Source organism: Myotis lucifugus, unplaced genomic scaffold (assembly GCF_000147115.1).
Source record: "Myotis lucifugus unplaced genomic scaffold, Myoluc2.0 scaffold_5, whole genome shotgun sequence".
Lineage (NCBI taxonomy): Eukaryota > Metazoa > Chordata > Mammalia > Chiroptera > Vespertilionidae > Myotis > Myotis lucifugus.
This window is the reverse complement of record NW_005871053.1, coordinates 3,207,603-3,224,376: the sequence shown is the minus strand read 5'-3', so window position 1 is coordinate 3,224,376 and position 16,774 is coordinate 3,207,603. Positions and strand designations below refer to the sequence as shown.

The window sequence follows — 16,774 nt, the reverse complement described above, 5'->3', positions numbered from 1 at the left end:
TCTTTTTTAAAGTATATATATATATTTATTGATTTCAGAGAAGAAGGGAGAGGGAGAGAAAGATAGAAACATCAATGATGAGAGAGAATCATTGATTGGCTGCCTCCTGCACACCCTTTACTGGGGATTGAGCCCACACCCTGGGGATGTGCCCTTGACCAAAATAGAACCTGGGACTTTTCAGTCTGCAGGCCGACGCTCTATCCATTGAGCCAAACCAGTTAGAGCAGTACCTAACTGTTTTATATCTACATGTATTTCTTATATTGTGAAGCTTTATAATTACATTCTCCACCAAGGAAAAATATCTTCCATAAAACAGGAAGTAGGTTTCTTGAATTTTGAAAGTCTTTTGTAGGTAAGGGATTCTGTGTGATCATTAAGTTTTGAGCAAAGATGCAGCACACAACTTCTTGTGGAAGCTACATTTTCATGCTTGGCCCTCATGCCAGACTTCAAAACAAAACAAAATATATAGAAAAAAAACATGAACAAACAGGAACTTTTAGAGTCTGTGCTTAGTTTAAGCTTTATGATAAATTAGACTAGAGCTTGACACATTTATCAGCTCATTAGTTGTTTTTTTACCCAATCTTACATCTTAAAGTAGAAGTGGGAAATAAAAAATGAGGGTATCCTGTCAAACATGGTTGACTTGTGGTTCAGATGATGAAAAAAATAAGACATTTTTTTAGAGGGGGAGACCAGCAGCCTGACTGTGTACCTAGTTAATTAGTATCCCTAATGCACATTCCTATTAGCCTATAATTTAGTCACTGTCCCTTCCTTAATTATCTGGTCTTGCAAGACCTGTTTACCTAAATACTCACATTTTACGGAGGCCATAAACCATGAACAATACACAGCACTGGTGCCAGGCCTTTAGGTGTGGTCTCATGGCCCCCATCCCAACACATGGGGCTTTTTGCAAAGGTCCGGAAGTCTGATCCATATATGGGGAACAAAGAAACCAAAGGGTATAAAGATAAAGCTTCCTCCATATTGGTTTGCTCAGGATTTGTAAACAGGCTCCCCTGCATCACGGTACTAGTACACCTGGAAATAAATGGGTTTTTCCTGTATCTCTGAGTACTCCTGAGTACTCCTGTGTGTGTATTTTCTGGTCGCTTGGTAAATTCTGTAACACAGATATATAATATATTTGGAAAAATGGCTTAAGTTTGCAATGGGGAAGGGAAGTTACCTAAGAAAGCATAAGTAGTTCTAGCCAAGATAATCTAAAAGCTCTTATTAAATCTTTGTTATTTCAGAACTCTGTAGAATTCTCCAGTTTTAGAATTGAGGATAACAAAGCATATCATACAAATTCACACTGCCTATTTAAAATCCTTTACGGTTTAGATTTTCTCCTGTGGTCTTAGTGCTTCAGCTGTATAAAACTCACTGGTTTTTTTTCTCTCCCCTTATGATTTTTAAATTAAAAAAAACCACACCCACACACACACTTTTTTTTTTTGCGCATAGTAAACAATTGCGAAGAGAAAAGAGTACACTATAAAAGCAGTTTTCTTTTACTCTAGAGCACCAGATCCTTCTTAGAGGAAATCACTATTAGCATTTTCTTGTGTATCTTTCCAGTCAGTTCACATTGCCAGCACACACATGCAGATAGATTTTGTAGTTTATAATAGGAACACTCCTGTCCACTGCTCTGTATCTTCCTCCCCCCCACCCCACACTTAATATATATCTTGGAGATCTTTCCAAATTACTTTTTATTTTTCTCAAATCCTTACCAGATGAAGTCTTCCTTATTTTTTTAACATCCTTTTCAAGCCCAGCTTCTTCTCATATCTCTTCATGTAATTAATCTCTCCCCTGTATTGCTGTCACTTTTTTTGCCCCTCTGTTATACACCTGTCACAGGTCTGTCAGGTGTCATCATGACTTGCATGTGGTTCTCTCTTCCCAGGTGTCATTTCCTTGTCTCTGCACTCCTTTTGTAATCTGGCCCTTCCCACCTTCAGGACTTTAATTACATTTGTGTACCAAGGTCTCACAAATTTATACCTACAGCCCAGGCCCCAACTCTGAGTTGACATATCTATTTCTTGGATATCTCAAAGACATCTTATTTCAGTATATTCAAAACCAGCTTCTTTTTCATTGTCCCTGTCTTAGTAAATGGCATTTGTATCTATCTATCTCAGTGAAGAAAACTGTGAGTTGTTCTTGAAATCCCCATCTCCCTTACCTCCTCCCATATTCCAAAAGCATAAATTTGGTTGATTTTTACCTCATAAATATGTCTCAAATCCATCATCTTTGTCTCTGATACCAGTTAGTGCAGCCTGCCATCACCTGCATCTGGATTACTACAGTAGTTCCCCCACAGCCCCTCTGGTCCTCTTCCCTCTGAGGAAGCTTTCCAAAACATAAATATTACTGTGACCTCTCCCCTGCTTCAAATATTTTGATGGCTTCCTAATACATTTAGAATAAAGACATGTATTTTTAAGATAGCCTGACAAGGTCCTGCATGGATATGTGTTAATACTTTTCAGTTCAGCTCTTACTGCACTTCCCCTTCTCTTGGCTTCTACCACCTTGGCCTTATTTCTAGGTCCTGCCACTCCCTTTGCTCCTTTTTGCCTCAGGGCCTTTACTTGAGCTCTTCAGCCTTCCCTAGCTCTTCCCGTTACCTTCTCCTAGTTAACACCCCCTGATGTTTCACATATTACCTCAAGCATTGCTTCCTCTGTGAACCTTCCCTGATACACCTAACTAGGTCACATTCCCCTGGCACTCAGCAAGGTATACCTCTCCTTTGTAGCACATTTCCATGTTTCTTGTACATTTATTTGATATATATAAATACACACACACACACACATACACACACGTATATCCCACGTTCAAAGGCTATTAAATCACGTTGTTTACCCATATCTTCAGAAAAAAATCACTTCTGTCGTAGTAAACAACCTGCTTCCCTATTTATAATGGTCTGGCCCTCTAGCAACTTCAGCGTGAAATTTAGCTAATTTGCCTACAAACGTCAGGTGGTCATAATAATCTGGCCAGTGTGTGCGTGCGTGTGTGTGTGTGTGTGTGTGTGTGTGTGTGTGTGTGTGTAGATATCCTGCTAGGTGGAATCTCCTAGGAATCTCCCTGAGGGCAGAGGCCACTTTAGTTTCCAGCATAGGTGCCCAGCACAAAAGTAGACACTCAGATCTTTAATGAATGAATGAATTCATTTCTATTTTCTCAGTTCAATCTACTGTGGAAGTATACAAAGTACTATACTTGGCATATTATAAAAGCTCAAATACATATTTTCAGATTCAAAGTGAATTTATATGCTCAAAATGACACAGTATGGATTAGTAAGCATTACCATTTCCCACCAGACTTCACAGGTCTTAAATTTACCAGAAAGAGATCAGTCTGGGGAAGGGGAATAGGAAGATACGATAATTGTGAACTGCTATATCTGTCTTTTAGTAGAATTATTTTTCTGTATTGTTTCCTAGGCCATCTATACTCCCCCATTGTCTTATATCTCTCCCTAATAAATTGTGAACTCCTAATTACTTTCAACCTAGAGAGGTAATGACTTTTTCCTAAGCACTCAGAAATACTACCTGTTCACTTATAAAACAGTTGTTTAAAGTTTGCAAAGAAATACAGAGATATACTCAGATTGTATTCTGTCTAGGTAGACATCCACTGTCTGCCTGTGTGTTAGCCATGAGACTTTAAAGGAAGCTACTTAACTGCTGTGAGGCTTGGCTGTCTCATCTGTGAAACTGAGGTAGTTATGTTATCTATCTCATAGCATTACTGTGAGGATTAAATGAGATAGATATATGGCATTTAACATAATGACTTCTGGCAACATACAAGTGCTTAATCAATGCAAGTGGTTGTTGTTGTTCCTGCAGCTGTTATTGTTGGGACACATTTTCTCAATACAAAGGTTGCTTAGGTTTTCAGTCGTTGTTCACATATGTCCATTTATCTGTGGTGCTTAGTGTAATTAAATTTGTTCTGTATGCCAGGAATATTCCAAAGCCCAACCACCATTGACAACCCATTGAAGCAAACAACTAATTGATAACTAAGATTACCTTTCCTCCGTCCTGAGTTCCAAGAAAGGTAAAACTCACTAAGCTTCAGCTAAGAGCGCGCAGTGGGGACTAGGAGGAGAAAGGGTGATGGGTGTTTGAATTAGCAATTTGGCTTGAAGGACAGGTATTCTTGATGTCTCCATTAGTAAGAAACAAGTCATGAATCTGCAAATACACAGTAGCTCATTTAAAGTTATAGGGGAAATGTTTAAATGGACTTTCTGTGAGCCAGCATTGAAACCATTACTGTGTTTAAAGTGTTGTTCCAAGTTCCAGAGTACCTTATTTTAAAACAATTTTTGCACACATCCCTTTATAAGTTGGAATCTGTTTTTATTAACCAATGTTTAAGAAACATTTATTACTTTTTGCTTTAATAGAGAAACATTTACTTCTTCTAACTTTATTTGTATTTTTTCTAATTAGTACACTTTATCTTTTAGAGTAGTTTTAGGTTCACAGCAAAATTGAGCAGAAAGTATAAAGAGTTCCCATGAACCTGCTGACCCTGCATGCACCGCCTCCCCACTACCAATGTCCCACAGTAGTGATAATCGATGCACCTACATTTGACACAATATTGGCACTCAGAGTCTCTGGTCTACATTGGGGTGACTCTTGCTGTTGTACATTCTATGGGTTTTGACAAATGTATAATGACCTTCATTAATTACTGTAGTGCCATACAGACTATAGTTACACTGTCCTAAAGATCCTCTGTGTTCCCTCCTCCCCACTAAACCCTAGCAACCACTGATTTTTTTATTTTTCTGACTCCATAGTTTTGCCTTTTTCACCATGTGATGTAGTTGGAATCAGACAAAATGAATAGCCTTTTTTAGATTGGCTTCTTCCACTTAGTAATATGCATTAAGTTTCCTTTTTTTTTCATGGTTTGATAGCTCATTTGTTTGGAGTAGTGTTCTATTATCTATATGTACCACAAAATTGATACCGTATTTTGTATGTCTTTAGTTACAATGAAAATTCACTCAGGGAATATACTGATTCTCAAATGATGACAGAACAACCAGCTATTACTGTAATTAGTTCCACTTGCTGTGATACTTAAAACTTACAAAGTAGTAGTATTTTTAAAAGTATATTTTTCCTAAATAGGCCAAAATCATAAGATTTTATTTGTCATATATAGCTTCTTTAAAGATAAGTTTTTGAAGCATCCTGTAAATATATTTTGATTATACCATCAAGTTTTCTATACTCTTTCTGTATGAACTATTTTTCAGAGCACATATTTGATTATTGATAGTATTACTTTCCTGGTCTTCACAGTTCATAAGTTTATGTTTTACAGAATTAATAAGATATACTAGTTAAATCATTTTTAATTATACTGAACGGTATATTGTAATTAATGTGGTTGGGTTATCAGTGCTGGTTTGCACTTATTTTAAGTAAAACATGCAGATCATTTCTAAACTGATGGCCACTTTAAAAGAAAAAAAGCTTTATATAATACATTAGCTTAGAAAATCAAGGTAATTTATGATGTGAAGGTTAGAGAAAAATGGAAGCTGTAAAATTGAAAAGAGTTTTGAAAACTATTGGGTGGGCCTTACTGACAAATAATTGTGAATTTAGATTTTGTTTGAATTACTTCTCACATTTGTATTTTATAAATGAAACTGAGCACAGTACAGTGTATCTGGACTTTAGTAGTGCCTAGCACTCAAACCTTGGTTTCTAAAACCTTCCCACTAAAAGGAACCAGGAGGGCTCCTTGAAGAAATGGTTGATTCCAAGGCTGGGAGCCTAGAACATGTTGGTATGCCAGAAAGTAAGGAAGTGCTCAGTGAAACCAATGGTGGCCTATCACCAGGAGATGGCCATTTGAAGAGGCTCCCACTGGCCAAATCTGGGATAATTTGAGTATCAAAATAATTAAAAGCTATAATGAACTAGAGATCATTAGGAAAAAAATAGGAATTCACGTAGCCTCACCAGTAATATACCAGGTGTACTGGTTAATATGCGGATTTTTTTCAATAGATGGAGTTACACATATGTTGATATATATGCGATTTGATATGTATGCTATTTTGTTGTATTGACAGCAAGCTTCAAAACTTCATATGTCAAATTTGCTGAAGGTGTTAACATCATAGATATTTTTATGCTTAAAAATGTCAAATTTCGTGCTGAAAACAGAGATATGCGGGAAGTTTTAATTCATTACTTTATTTTGAAGAAAAGTGCTGCTAAAAGTTATTGTATACTTCGGGAAGCTTATGGTGAACATGCTCCATCTCAAGATACTTGTGAACACTGGTTTAAACGCTTTAAAAGTGATGATTTCAATGTGAAAGACAAAGATCGTCCAGGTCAACCGAAAAAGTTTGAAGACCAACAATTACAAGCATTATTGAATGAAGATGCATGTCAAACTCAAAAACAACTCGCAGAAAGATTAAACGTTGCTTAGCAAACAATTTCTGATCGTTTACAAGCAATGGGAAAGATTTTAAAGGAAGGAAAGTGGGGCCACATCAACTGAACGAAAGACAAATGGAAAATCGAAAAGTCATCAATAAAATATTGCTTCAACGGCACAAAAGAAAGTCTTTTTTGCATCAAATTGTGACTGGTGATGAAAACTGGATTTATTTTGAGAATCCCAAATGCACAAAATCATTGGTTGATCCAGGTCAACCACCAACATCGACTGCAAGGCCAAATTGCTTCGGAAAGAAGACAATGCTCTGCGTTTGGTGGGATCAGGAAGGTGTGGTGTATTATGAGCTTCTAAAACCAGGTGAAACCATTAATACTGATCACTACGGAGAACAAATAATCAATTTGAACCACACTTTGATCGTAAAACAACCAGAATGGGCCAGAAGATACGGCAAAGTAATTTTGCTTCATGATGACGCACCATCACACACTTCAAAACCAGTTAAAGACATGTTAAAAGATCTTGCCTGGGAAGTATTAACCCACCCGCTGTATTCACCAGACCTTGCTCCTTCAGATTACCACTTGTTCTGATCAATGGCACATGCACTTTCTGAGCAGCACTTCAAAACGTGCAAAGAAGTGGAAAATTGGGTCTCTGAATGGTTTGCCTCAAAACAAGAAAAGTTCTATTGGGAGGGTATCCACAAATTACCTGAAAGAAGGGGAAAATGTGTAGCTAGCGATGGACATTACTTTGAATAAAGCATTTTTGATGTTTCTCTTGAAATTATCGTGTTTTCTTTGATTACAAAATCCGCCATTATTAACCAGTACACCTGGTATATATTCATACAAATGGGAGAATAAAGGACTCAAGAGCCAGCTGATAAATATGGAGGAAATGCTGGATTTGGAAAGTCACAATTTTATCACAATCATAGTAATTCAGTTTAGCCAAGACTCACAAGTGGATCTTTAAAAAAATAAATTAATTGATTTTTAGAGACAGTGGAAGGAAGAGGGAGAGAAACATCGATGCAAGAGAGAAACATCAATAGATTGTCTCCTGCTACTCCCCCCCCCCCCCCCGCACCCCATCCCCAACTGGGGATGGAGCCCTCAATCCCAGGCATGTGCCCTGACCAGGAATCTAACTGGCTTCCCTCCGCTGGACAACGCCCAACCACTGAGCCACACATGGGCCAGGGCTCACAAGTGGATCTTAAATCTAGGGGACAAATGTTGATGAACAGCAGGATATTTGCATGGTTTTAAAGTGTCTGTCCAAAGGTTGCCTCTTGGTTATAGGGAAAAGGCATTAAGTAAACAGTAGGAAAATTGGACAGCACTTGATCTGGTAATGAAAATTAGCATCACCAATTGGGGACAGGAGAATACCGTATGCCTCTGGATGTGATATCCTGAAAAGAACACATCACTTGTGTACTATCCTGTCCAGGAGTGCACCACCTGCATCTAATCCTAAGGAAACATCAGACAAGTTCAAAACGATGCACATTTTATTAAAAAAAGAACTGTAGTTTTCAAAAATGTTAATGTTATGCAAGTCAAAGAAAGGCTCTATATTAAAGAAGACTAAAGGTGCAGGATATATGTAGATGATCCCAAGACTGGATCCCATATCTGGAGAAAAATTAGAAGTTTGTTTTTTGTTTAAAAGGCATTGTTGGGTCAGTTGACAACATTACTTTGCAGATTATAGGTTGAAGTATTGTATTGATAATATATTTACTGAATTATAGCTGTATTGTGATTGTATTGGAGATTATTTTAGAAAATGCATGCCGAAGTATTTATGGGGAAATGGCTCATAAAAAAGCACTTTGTGTATATGTGGGTGTATGTATACATATGCATGTACATATGCATAGAGAAGAAGGGTGTGATGAAGCACATGGGGCAGAATGCTAACAGAAAGAGATCTGGGTAAAGTAATATGATGTTCTTTGTTGCAGTTTTTCCGTAGATTTGAAGTATTTCCAAATAAGTTTATACACATGCTTGCACTCATTGGAATTTATCTCTTATTACTCTAAGTTGCTAATTTACCTTTAATATTTAATTGGTATAAGCTTTTTTTTTTAATTGGTAAAAGTTTTTAACATTCATTGCTTACAGATATACACATTGATTTTTAATTTCTTTTAAATAGTGCTGGGCCTAAAGGAGATAATATTTATGAATGGAGATCGACTATACTTGGTCCACCAGGTTCTGTATATGAAGGTGGTGTGTTTTTTCTGGATATCACATTTTCATCCGATTATCCATTTAAGCCACCAAAGGTAAGAACCTAGAGGTACATTCTTTAATATTTATCCTTCTTCTCTAAAGTCAGTTTATTCCAGAGTCTAAATGTGTATTAATCATTTTAACTTCATTTTTTTAATGGAGTAATAATGGAAACTTTCATGTACTAAGATATAACTGTGAAAGTAATTGATTTCTGCCTTTTACAAATAACTGTAATCAGCAGAGAGAGGGTTTGTTAACTATAGTCTTGTTGTGGTTAAGCCTTGATTGTTGTAGGTATCACTGGGAGGAATTGACCTCCAGGCCAATTGGCTGTGAGAATCAGCTGTGTCTACAGTGGGAGAACTGTGCTGGAGACACCCTTATGGGGCAAGACTTGCTTCAGTGGGGCTTTGGTGCTCACTGAGTCTGTCCCCTGAATGTGTCCCTTATGGATCTGAGGAGTTGTAATCTGGATGGTTCCACTCTGACCACTGGGTACACTGGCTCTTGGATCTCTAGGGAGGTGCTAATTTAGCCTCTGCCTGAGGCTACCCAGCAGGGGCTATGGAGAGATCTACAGATTCCTCTTCTTTGTTTGTGGTTTGGAGGTGCCCAGATGAGGCCCAGCTGTGAAGCAACGCAAGCTGCTGTGGGGCCTTGGGCCTTCTTTTGGAAGTTCTGGGTCTCTCTGACCCAGCTGCAGTTTGTTAGGTAATTTTAGATTGCAAAGGGCCAGGCCATTCATATGCAAAAGCCTCTGTGCTCAGCTTGGGTGGGGCAGGGTCTCAGGGAATCAACAGGGCAGAGCAAACAGCTATGGCTGATCCTCAGTCCTGCCCTAAGAGGTCCTGGGTCTCAGTGTCCCGGTAATCGCTGCAAGCACCTCTGAGAGAAAGCCACCCTCGAGTTCCGACCGAAGCCAGACAGTCCAGTTTCTCCCCATATGTCCCCAGAGACTCGCCCGGAACTGGAGTTCAGAGCAGTCGGGAGCTTGATACTCCCTCCTGATAGAAAAAGACAACGGTGTCCTCAGTTTCCAGCCCTGTCCATGCGCCTCCGTACCTCTGCACTTTACTTCCGCACCTCCTCTGAGTCTCAGTGTGCTTTTCTCTTTCCTTCTAGTTGTAGAATTTCCACTCAGCCGGCCTTCCTGTGGTTCTGGATGATGTCCGTTTTGTCTTTTAGTTGTATTTTTGAAGTGGTTGTGTGAGGCAGCAATTTCCGGTGTTTACCTAAGCCGCCATCTTGGTTTTCTCGGGTTTGTTAACTATAAATAAAAGTTTACCATGTGCACATCAGAAAAGCAGATGGATTTTTGATATGAGGGAAAATATCCTATGAACCTTCCTTAGAAACATACTGGGATTCAAAAGTAAACCTGTTTAACAGCTTCTAGAAATTAGGGTTAACTAACTTGAATTTTGTGCTAAATACCTTATCTTTATAGATGAGCAAAATCTAGAAAACCTTGACAAAGAAGAGGGAAACTAATACTATTTAGTAAACGTGTGTTGTGCCCTCTGTTGGTAGCATGTAGTAATGGGAATGAGTGTGTCTGGGTGACTTAATGCCTCCTTGTTGTCTCTGAATATGAATTAGATGATAACAGAGAAGGGTTGAATTGTGCCTTGTAACGATTGGCAATTATTTGTCAAGTTTTAAACATAACCGTTACTTAAATAGATTTCTCCTCTGACTTCTCTTATAAAATAAAATAAAATGGTCAGGCCAGCCGGTAAAAACCACCAATATTAAGTCTGAGCATAATTATTTCATTTCAGAGATTTCTGACATGCTAGGGAAACCTGTGCTATCAAGCCCTTAACTGTGATAAAACATTTTCCTTTTCAACATAGTTCACTTTGTTCCCAAAGCTGTGTAAAATATATGTAGCAGTTTAATGCCTGGAAAAGAAAAGAAAGAGATAAAACCCAGAAAGTATATTACCTAATAAGGTAAGAATATTTCCTCCTAGTGCTATTTACCTTAAATTGCAGATACCAAGGTTTCCTAGCCCCTAGAGCAGGGGTCCTCAAACTACAGCCTGCGGGCCACATGCAAATACAAATATTGTATTTGTTCCCGTTTTGTTTTTTTACTTCAAAATAAGATATGTGCAGTGTGCATAGGAATTTGTTCATAGTTTTTTTTTAAACTATAGTCCGGCCCTCCAACGGTCTGAGGGACAGTGAACTGGCCCCCTGTTTAAAAAGTTTGAGGACCCCTGCCCTAGAGGTATTGGCTCTCAAATGTGGCTATCAGTTTTTTGAGTACTTTTTTCTTTGGTCCCATCAGAATTTAAGATCTTTAAATGATTGCTTTAATGCTCTCAGTTATATAGAGTATGTCTTGCTAGATCAGTCAAGTAAAGGCATAAGACCCTCCTGTTAATAATAACACAAATTTTATTCATATTCAAATGACATGTTAAAGGGCAGCATGTCACCAACTGTTCAATTGCATTCAGTGATTTTCTGTATTATAGAAAACAAATAAAACTTTAGCAAAACAGCTCATGACTGTATAGTGATACTTATTTTTACATGCCTCATTTTGCATATTGGAAAAGTGGTTTTAACATGATAGAAAACTAGCAGAAAAAATATGCAAGATTTATATTTTTCAAAATAATCTTTGTACGTGAGTGGAAATCTGTTGAAGAAAAAGACTTCTTAGTATCTTTAATGGAAAATAGAAATTGACTGAAATAAAGGTTTCAAACTGCAGTTTCCTATATGTGATTTATCATAATTGTTTTTGGTTAATACGTTTTTTTTTAATTAAGTTAGCATGTGAATATTTTTGCTGGTCTCATTTTAATTTTCTAACCCTTTAATGTTGATTAATTCCTTTTGCCTAAGGTATCATATACAGTATTATGAAGCATTCCGATCTCTAGGTGGACAAGTGAAAAAGAAATAAGACTTCTGTTATCTTAGTGTTAGGTGCAATTATTTCTCTACAATACTGATTCTTTTTGAAGTTCAGAGAAGGTGTTGAGCTTCTTGAAGAATAATAATTTAATTCTTTTGTTCACTCTGTTAATAGCTAAACAAATTCAAAATATTAATTGTATTGTGTTTGTAAACCACACATAGAGTCAGCTGTCAATAATCTGAACATGTGTTATTCCTGTATTATATAGTAGAACTGTCTAATATAAATATAATGCAAACTACACATGTAATTTTAAATTTTCTAGTAGCTACATTAAAAGAATAGAAACTGAGTTAATTTTAATAATATATTTTATGTAACCCAGTATATCCAAAATATTGTCAAGCATGTAACCAATATAAGAGGGAATTTTACAATCTCTTTTTGGTATTGAGTCTTTGAAATGTGGTGTGTAATTTACATTCTTATCCCTTTTCAATTCAACTAGCCACATTTTAAGAGCTCTGTGTAACTAAATCAGAGCAATTCTAGAGGTGCATGGTCCCCTTCACCCCCCTGCAAGACCAGTAGTTTCTTCCCTGTTACCTTTAAATTTTGTCTTTATTTTTGTATCCTTATCAGAAATACACGTTTGAGGACTGTAATATTTTCTTCCCACACTCCACTTGGGATATCACAGCACACTGCTAGTTCTAAGGGATCAAAAACTGTCCTTTTTTTTTTCTTCTCTAACTACTCAGTGTTTGGGATTGTTTTGAAACTTGACAGTATTTGTTCCTATGATTTATCCTCTTTTTTTATACATCTGGAGATACACTTTCTTTATTCAGTAGCTTAAGACCTTGCTTGTTTTATTTAACGTAATTATCTAAAAAGACAGTGAGCCAGTTGTGGAAATAAAAGGGTAGGAAATAGGTTGGTGATGTAACCGATCTTCCTCTAAATTCTTCAGTATTTTCTGACACATGGCAAGAAATTAGCTGAGTTGATACTGATATTTTCTACTAACAAACTAATATAACTTTTCACTTTATGCTTGAAAAATTCTTTACCAGTTCCTCTTACCTTTGGCATCAACACATTTTTGTTTTCCCTTCTGTCTTTAAACAGGTATTATGTGCACTCATGCTTGTGTGTTTGGTGTGCACACACATACATACAAACATAGAATTGCTGTATCATTCATTTTGATTAAACTAATCAAATCAGCTACTCACTTTGGTTGAAAATCAATATAGTTCTTGCTATACTGGGTAAAAACCAGAGCATTTTTTTAACCAAATTGAATAAAACCATTTGATTTTGTTAGCACTTAAACCCAGTATTCCATTAGCTCTTCAGTTAAATTATTTGTTATTTAGTATCATATGATACGTTACTCTTCATTTTTGCTGGTGAGAGTCTTAGTTGGTAAGAAAGCATTTCATTTTCTTCCTGTTTTTAATGTGACTACCTTTAGGTTACTTTCCGCACCAGGATCTATCACTGCAACATCAACAGTCAGGGAGTCATCTGCCTGGACATCCTTAAAGACAACTGGAGTCCCGCTTTGACTATTTCAAAGGTTTTGCTGTCGATTTGTTCTCTTTTGACAGACTGCAACCCTGGTAAGCACATCTTTATTACCACATACAATGAGGTTGTGGACACCAGTGCATTTTCCTGGTAGCTTAAATGTAGATTTGGAAAGTTAGTACTATTGGTGGAAAGATCAGTGTAAAACATTTTGCAAGGAAATTATCAATGCCATTTCAATTAGAATAGACCAAAAGTTTCACAATAGCTTCCTGTGGTTTGTTAATGGACTACTAGCCTATACTTATTTTCTCCTTCTCATTGATGGACTCTGTTTTCTGAGGTGTGTACCTGTACAGACCACTTTGACAGCAGTAAAGTGGTGTCTCTAACTCCAGTGCCTCCTTTTCTTCTATGCCTCCATGTGCATTAAAGCAACCACTTAGTAATGAAGAACTTCTTGTTTTCTATTCCTTTTTGGATTTTAGTTTGTTGTATTAGATGTAATAAGAGTGAAGAATATTAAAAAACTATAGCTGATGAGATTGTTGGACTAGATTGTGATTATATAAACTTAGAGGTTAAAGTCATTAGTACATAATTTATAACATTTAAAAGAAATGCATAACTGCCACATGTGATCTTTAACTGAGGTACTGAATTGAAAAAAATGTTTAAGCCAAGGATTTTGTATGTTATCTTACTGAGGCGTCAGTTTTTAAAAGAAGTTGACTTACTTTTTCTAAACATTTGACTAATCATCTACTACTATTATCTTTTGCCCAACAGTTATACATATACGATAGATAGATAGATAGATAGATAGATAGATAGATAGATAATTATAACATCATTTATTACAGCAAAAGACTGGAAACCACCTGAATGTCCATTAATAGAGGATCTACCTATTAAAAAGAATGAGACAGCTCTTTATGACCTGATAGGGAAAGCTTTCTAAGATATATTAAGTAAAAAAGTAAGACATTGGGGGAAAAAAAAACATATGCATAACAATATATTCTACATGCTTGTACACATGTATATCTCTGGGTAGAAATGCTGTAAACAGGTAACAATCACTTGCCAGGGGAAAAAACTGAGTAAAGGAGGTTTCTATCTCAGATTCAATTTCCAGTTCAGAATTCTATGTAAAACAGAATGGTAAGTTTTCAATTGGAGATAAGAGATATGTGGGTCATATTATTATGTAGAATGAAGGAAACATTTTATTCTGAATAGTATTGCATTATTAATCCTCACCCAGGGCTATTTTTCCCATTGATTTTTAGAGAGAGCAGAGAGGGAGGGAGGGAGGAAGGGAGGGAGGGAGGGGGGAAGAGAGAGAGAGAGAGAGAGAGAGAGAGAGAGAGAGAGAAGAGAAGAGAAGAGAAGAGAAGAGAAGAGAAAGAAACACACACATCGATGTGAAAGAGACACATTGATTGATTGATTGCCTCCCACATGCACCCTGACCAGGGCTGAGGATGAACCTGCAACCCAGGTATGTGCCTTTGACTGGGAATCCAACCTGGGACCCTTCCATGTGCAGGCTGACACTAACCACCGAACACACCGGCCAGAGCAGCACACTTTGATTATTTAATAAAATGCCAAGAGTAAAAAACAGTTTTTGTATATTGAAAGTATACCCCTTTTATAAAAATCATACTTATTAACACTCATTTCTTAGTTACAGGGCCTTTAGCTAAATTGAATATTAATATTAAGATGCTGCTAAAAATCAGCATTTCAGTTTAATAGAATGTTAAAACTGTACCTTTTAGATATCTAATATTTTTTATTCTTTTTCTCACTTTTCCAGCGGATCCTCTGGTTGGAAGCATAGCCACTCAGTATTTGACCAACAGAGCAGAACATGACAGGATAGCCAGACAGTGGACCAAGAGATACGCAACATAATTCACGTAATTTGTATGCAGTGTGAAGGCGCAGAAGGCATCTTCTCACTGTGCTGCAAATCTTTATAGCCTTTACAATACGGACTTCTGTGTATATGTTATACTGATTCTACTCTCTGCTTTTATCCTTTGGAGACTGGGAGACTCCCAAAAAGGTAAATGCTATTAAGGGTAGAACTTTGTAGCTGTAGATTAGTTATGTTTAAAATGCCTACTTGCAAGTCTTGCTTCTTTGGGATATCAAAATGTATTTTGTGATGTACTAAGGATACTGGTCCTGAAGTCTACCAAATATTATAGTGCATTTTAGCCTAATTCATTATCTGTATGAAGTTATAAAAGTAGCTGTAGATGACTAGGAATTATGTCATTTGTATTAAACCCAGATCTATTTCTGAGTATGTGGTTAATGCTGTTGTGAAAAATGTTTTACCTTTTACCTTTGTCAGTTTGTAATGAGAGGATTTCCTTTTACCCTTTGTAGCTCAGAGAGCACCTGATGTATCATCTCAAACACAATAAACATGCTCCTGAAGGCATAGCTTCCTGTCGTACTATTTTAAGTCAGTCTTGTTAGAAGGTGTGTCTGAGATGATTGTTGATGAAATAAAATTGCAGATATGAAGATGACTACTAAAGACCAGTACAAATAAAGAAATTATTAAATAGAAAACATGTGGAATCTTATTAAATGTGTATAGTTTTTTTTTCCTATAAGTCCTACTGAGAGAATATAATGAACTTAAATATGGAAAACTGGATTTTATTTTTTGTTTTTTATTTTTCACCACAGAGATTTTTTTCCCATTGATTTTTAGAGAGACTGGAAGTAGTGGGGGGGAGGGGGGGGAGAGAGAGAGAGAGAGAGAGAGAGGAACATGCAAGGTAGGAGAGACACATGGATTGATTGCCTCCTGTAGGTGCCCCCAACGGGCTGGGGATAGAACCTGCAACTGAGGTATGTGCCCTTGACTGGGAATTGAACCTGAGATGCTTTAACCATTGAGCCGAACCGGCCAGGGTGGAAAATTGGATTTTAAAGCCTTTGGTCTCAAAAATATATAAAACTTTATTTTGATATGATATTTGAGATAAAAATAAAATGAAATTCTGGCTCACTCAGGAATCTGATACTGTCTTATGGAACATTTCTTTTCCAAATTGGTGATAACTGTTCACCATTGGAAAATATTGTCAAATGACACAATCTGGTCGCTGTTGTATGTCTTGGTGCACGTTTTAAATTTTGCTTCTGACCTTGCTCTTGAATGTTTATGGTGTATTATGTGCATTACCATTCTTACTGTGCACTTGGCCAGCAGTTGTAGCCAGGGGCAGAGTTGAACACAAACCTTTTTCTGCCTGAAAGTAGATGAGAACTCTGGATTGGTGTGCAGATGTGGCTTTATTTCTCAATTGCAAACATACCAAATTTTAATGGTTTCCAAGGTTATATAAATTCCTTCTTTCTAGTTACAACTGTTAAATATTAGATTTCTTAAAGAAGTTAGAATTACTTTGCAGTATTTAGATATGGTAAACAGTATAAATGTGCTACTTTTTCCCTATGACGGATAATTTCTGAGGTAATTCTCTGGTCATAGAACCAAAGTTGTGGAATATGAGGCAAATGTCTTCTCCAGTCCTAAATATGGAAATAGAATACCATCTCAA

General features: G+C 36.9%; 1 protein-coding gene across 2 annotated transcripts in view; it reads left to right on the top strand.

Moving 5' to 3' along the window:
- The window catches only part of UBE2E3 (ubiquitin conjugating enzyme E2 E3), an 87,789-nt gene extending 72,148 nt beyond the window's left edge, over positions 1 to 15,641 (top strand). Inside the window, exons 3-6 of one of the 2 annotated variants that reach the window (XR_001351029.2) lie at positions 8,683 to 8,815; positions 13,123 to 13,270; positions 15,004 to 15,255; positions 15,585 to 15,641. Coding sequence is in view for 1 of the 2 variants with exons in the window: in XM_023744413.1 (XP_023600181.1) it covers positions 8,683 to 8,815; positions 13,123 to 13,270; positions 15,004 to 15,101 (379 nt within the window). In the remaining variant the exon portion in view is untranslated. Of the gene's footprint in view, positions 1 to 8,682; positions 8,816 to 13,122; positions 13,271 to 15,003 lie in introns of both variants that reach the window. The other variant, XM_023744413.1, reaches the window with a different exon arrangement.
- Positions 15,642 to 16,774: the final 1,133 nt, after the last annotated feature.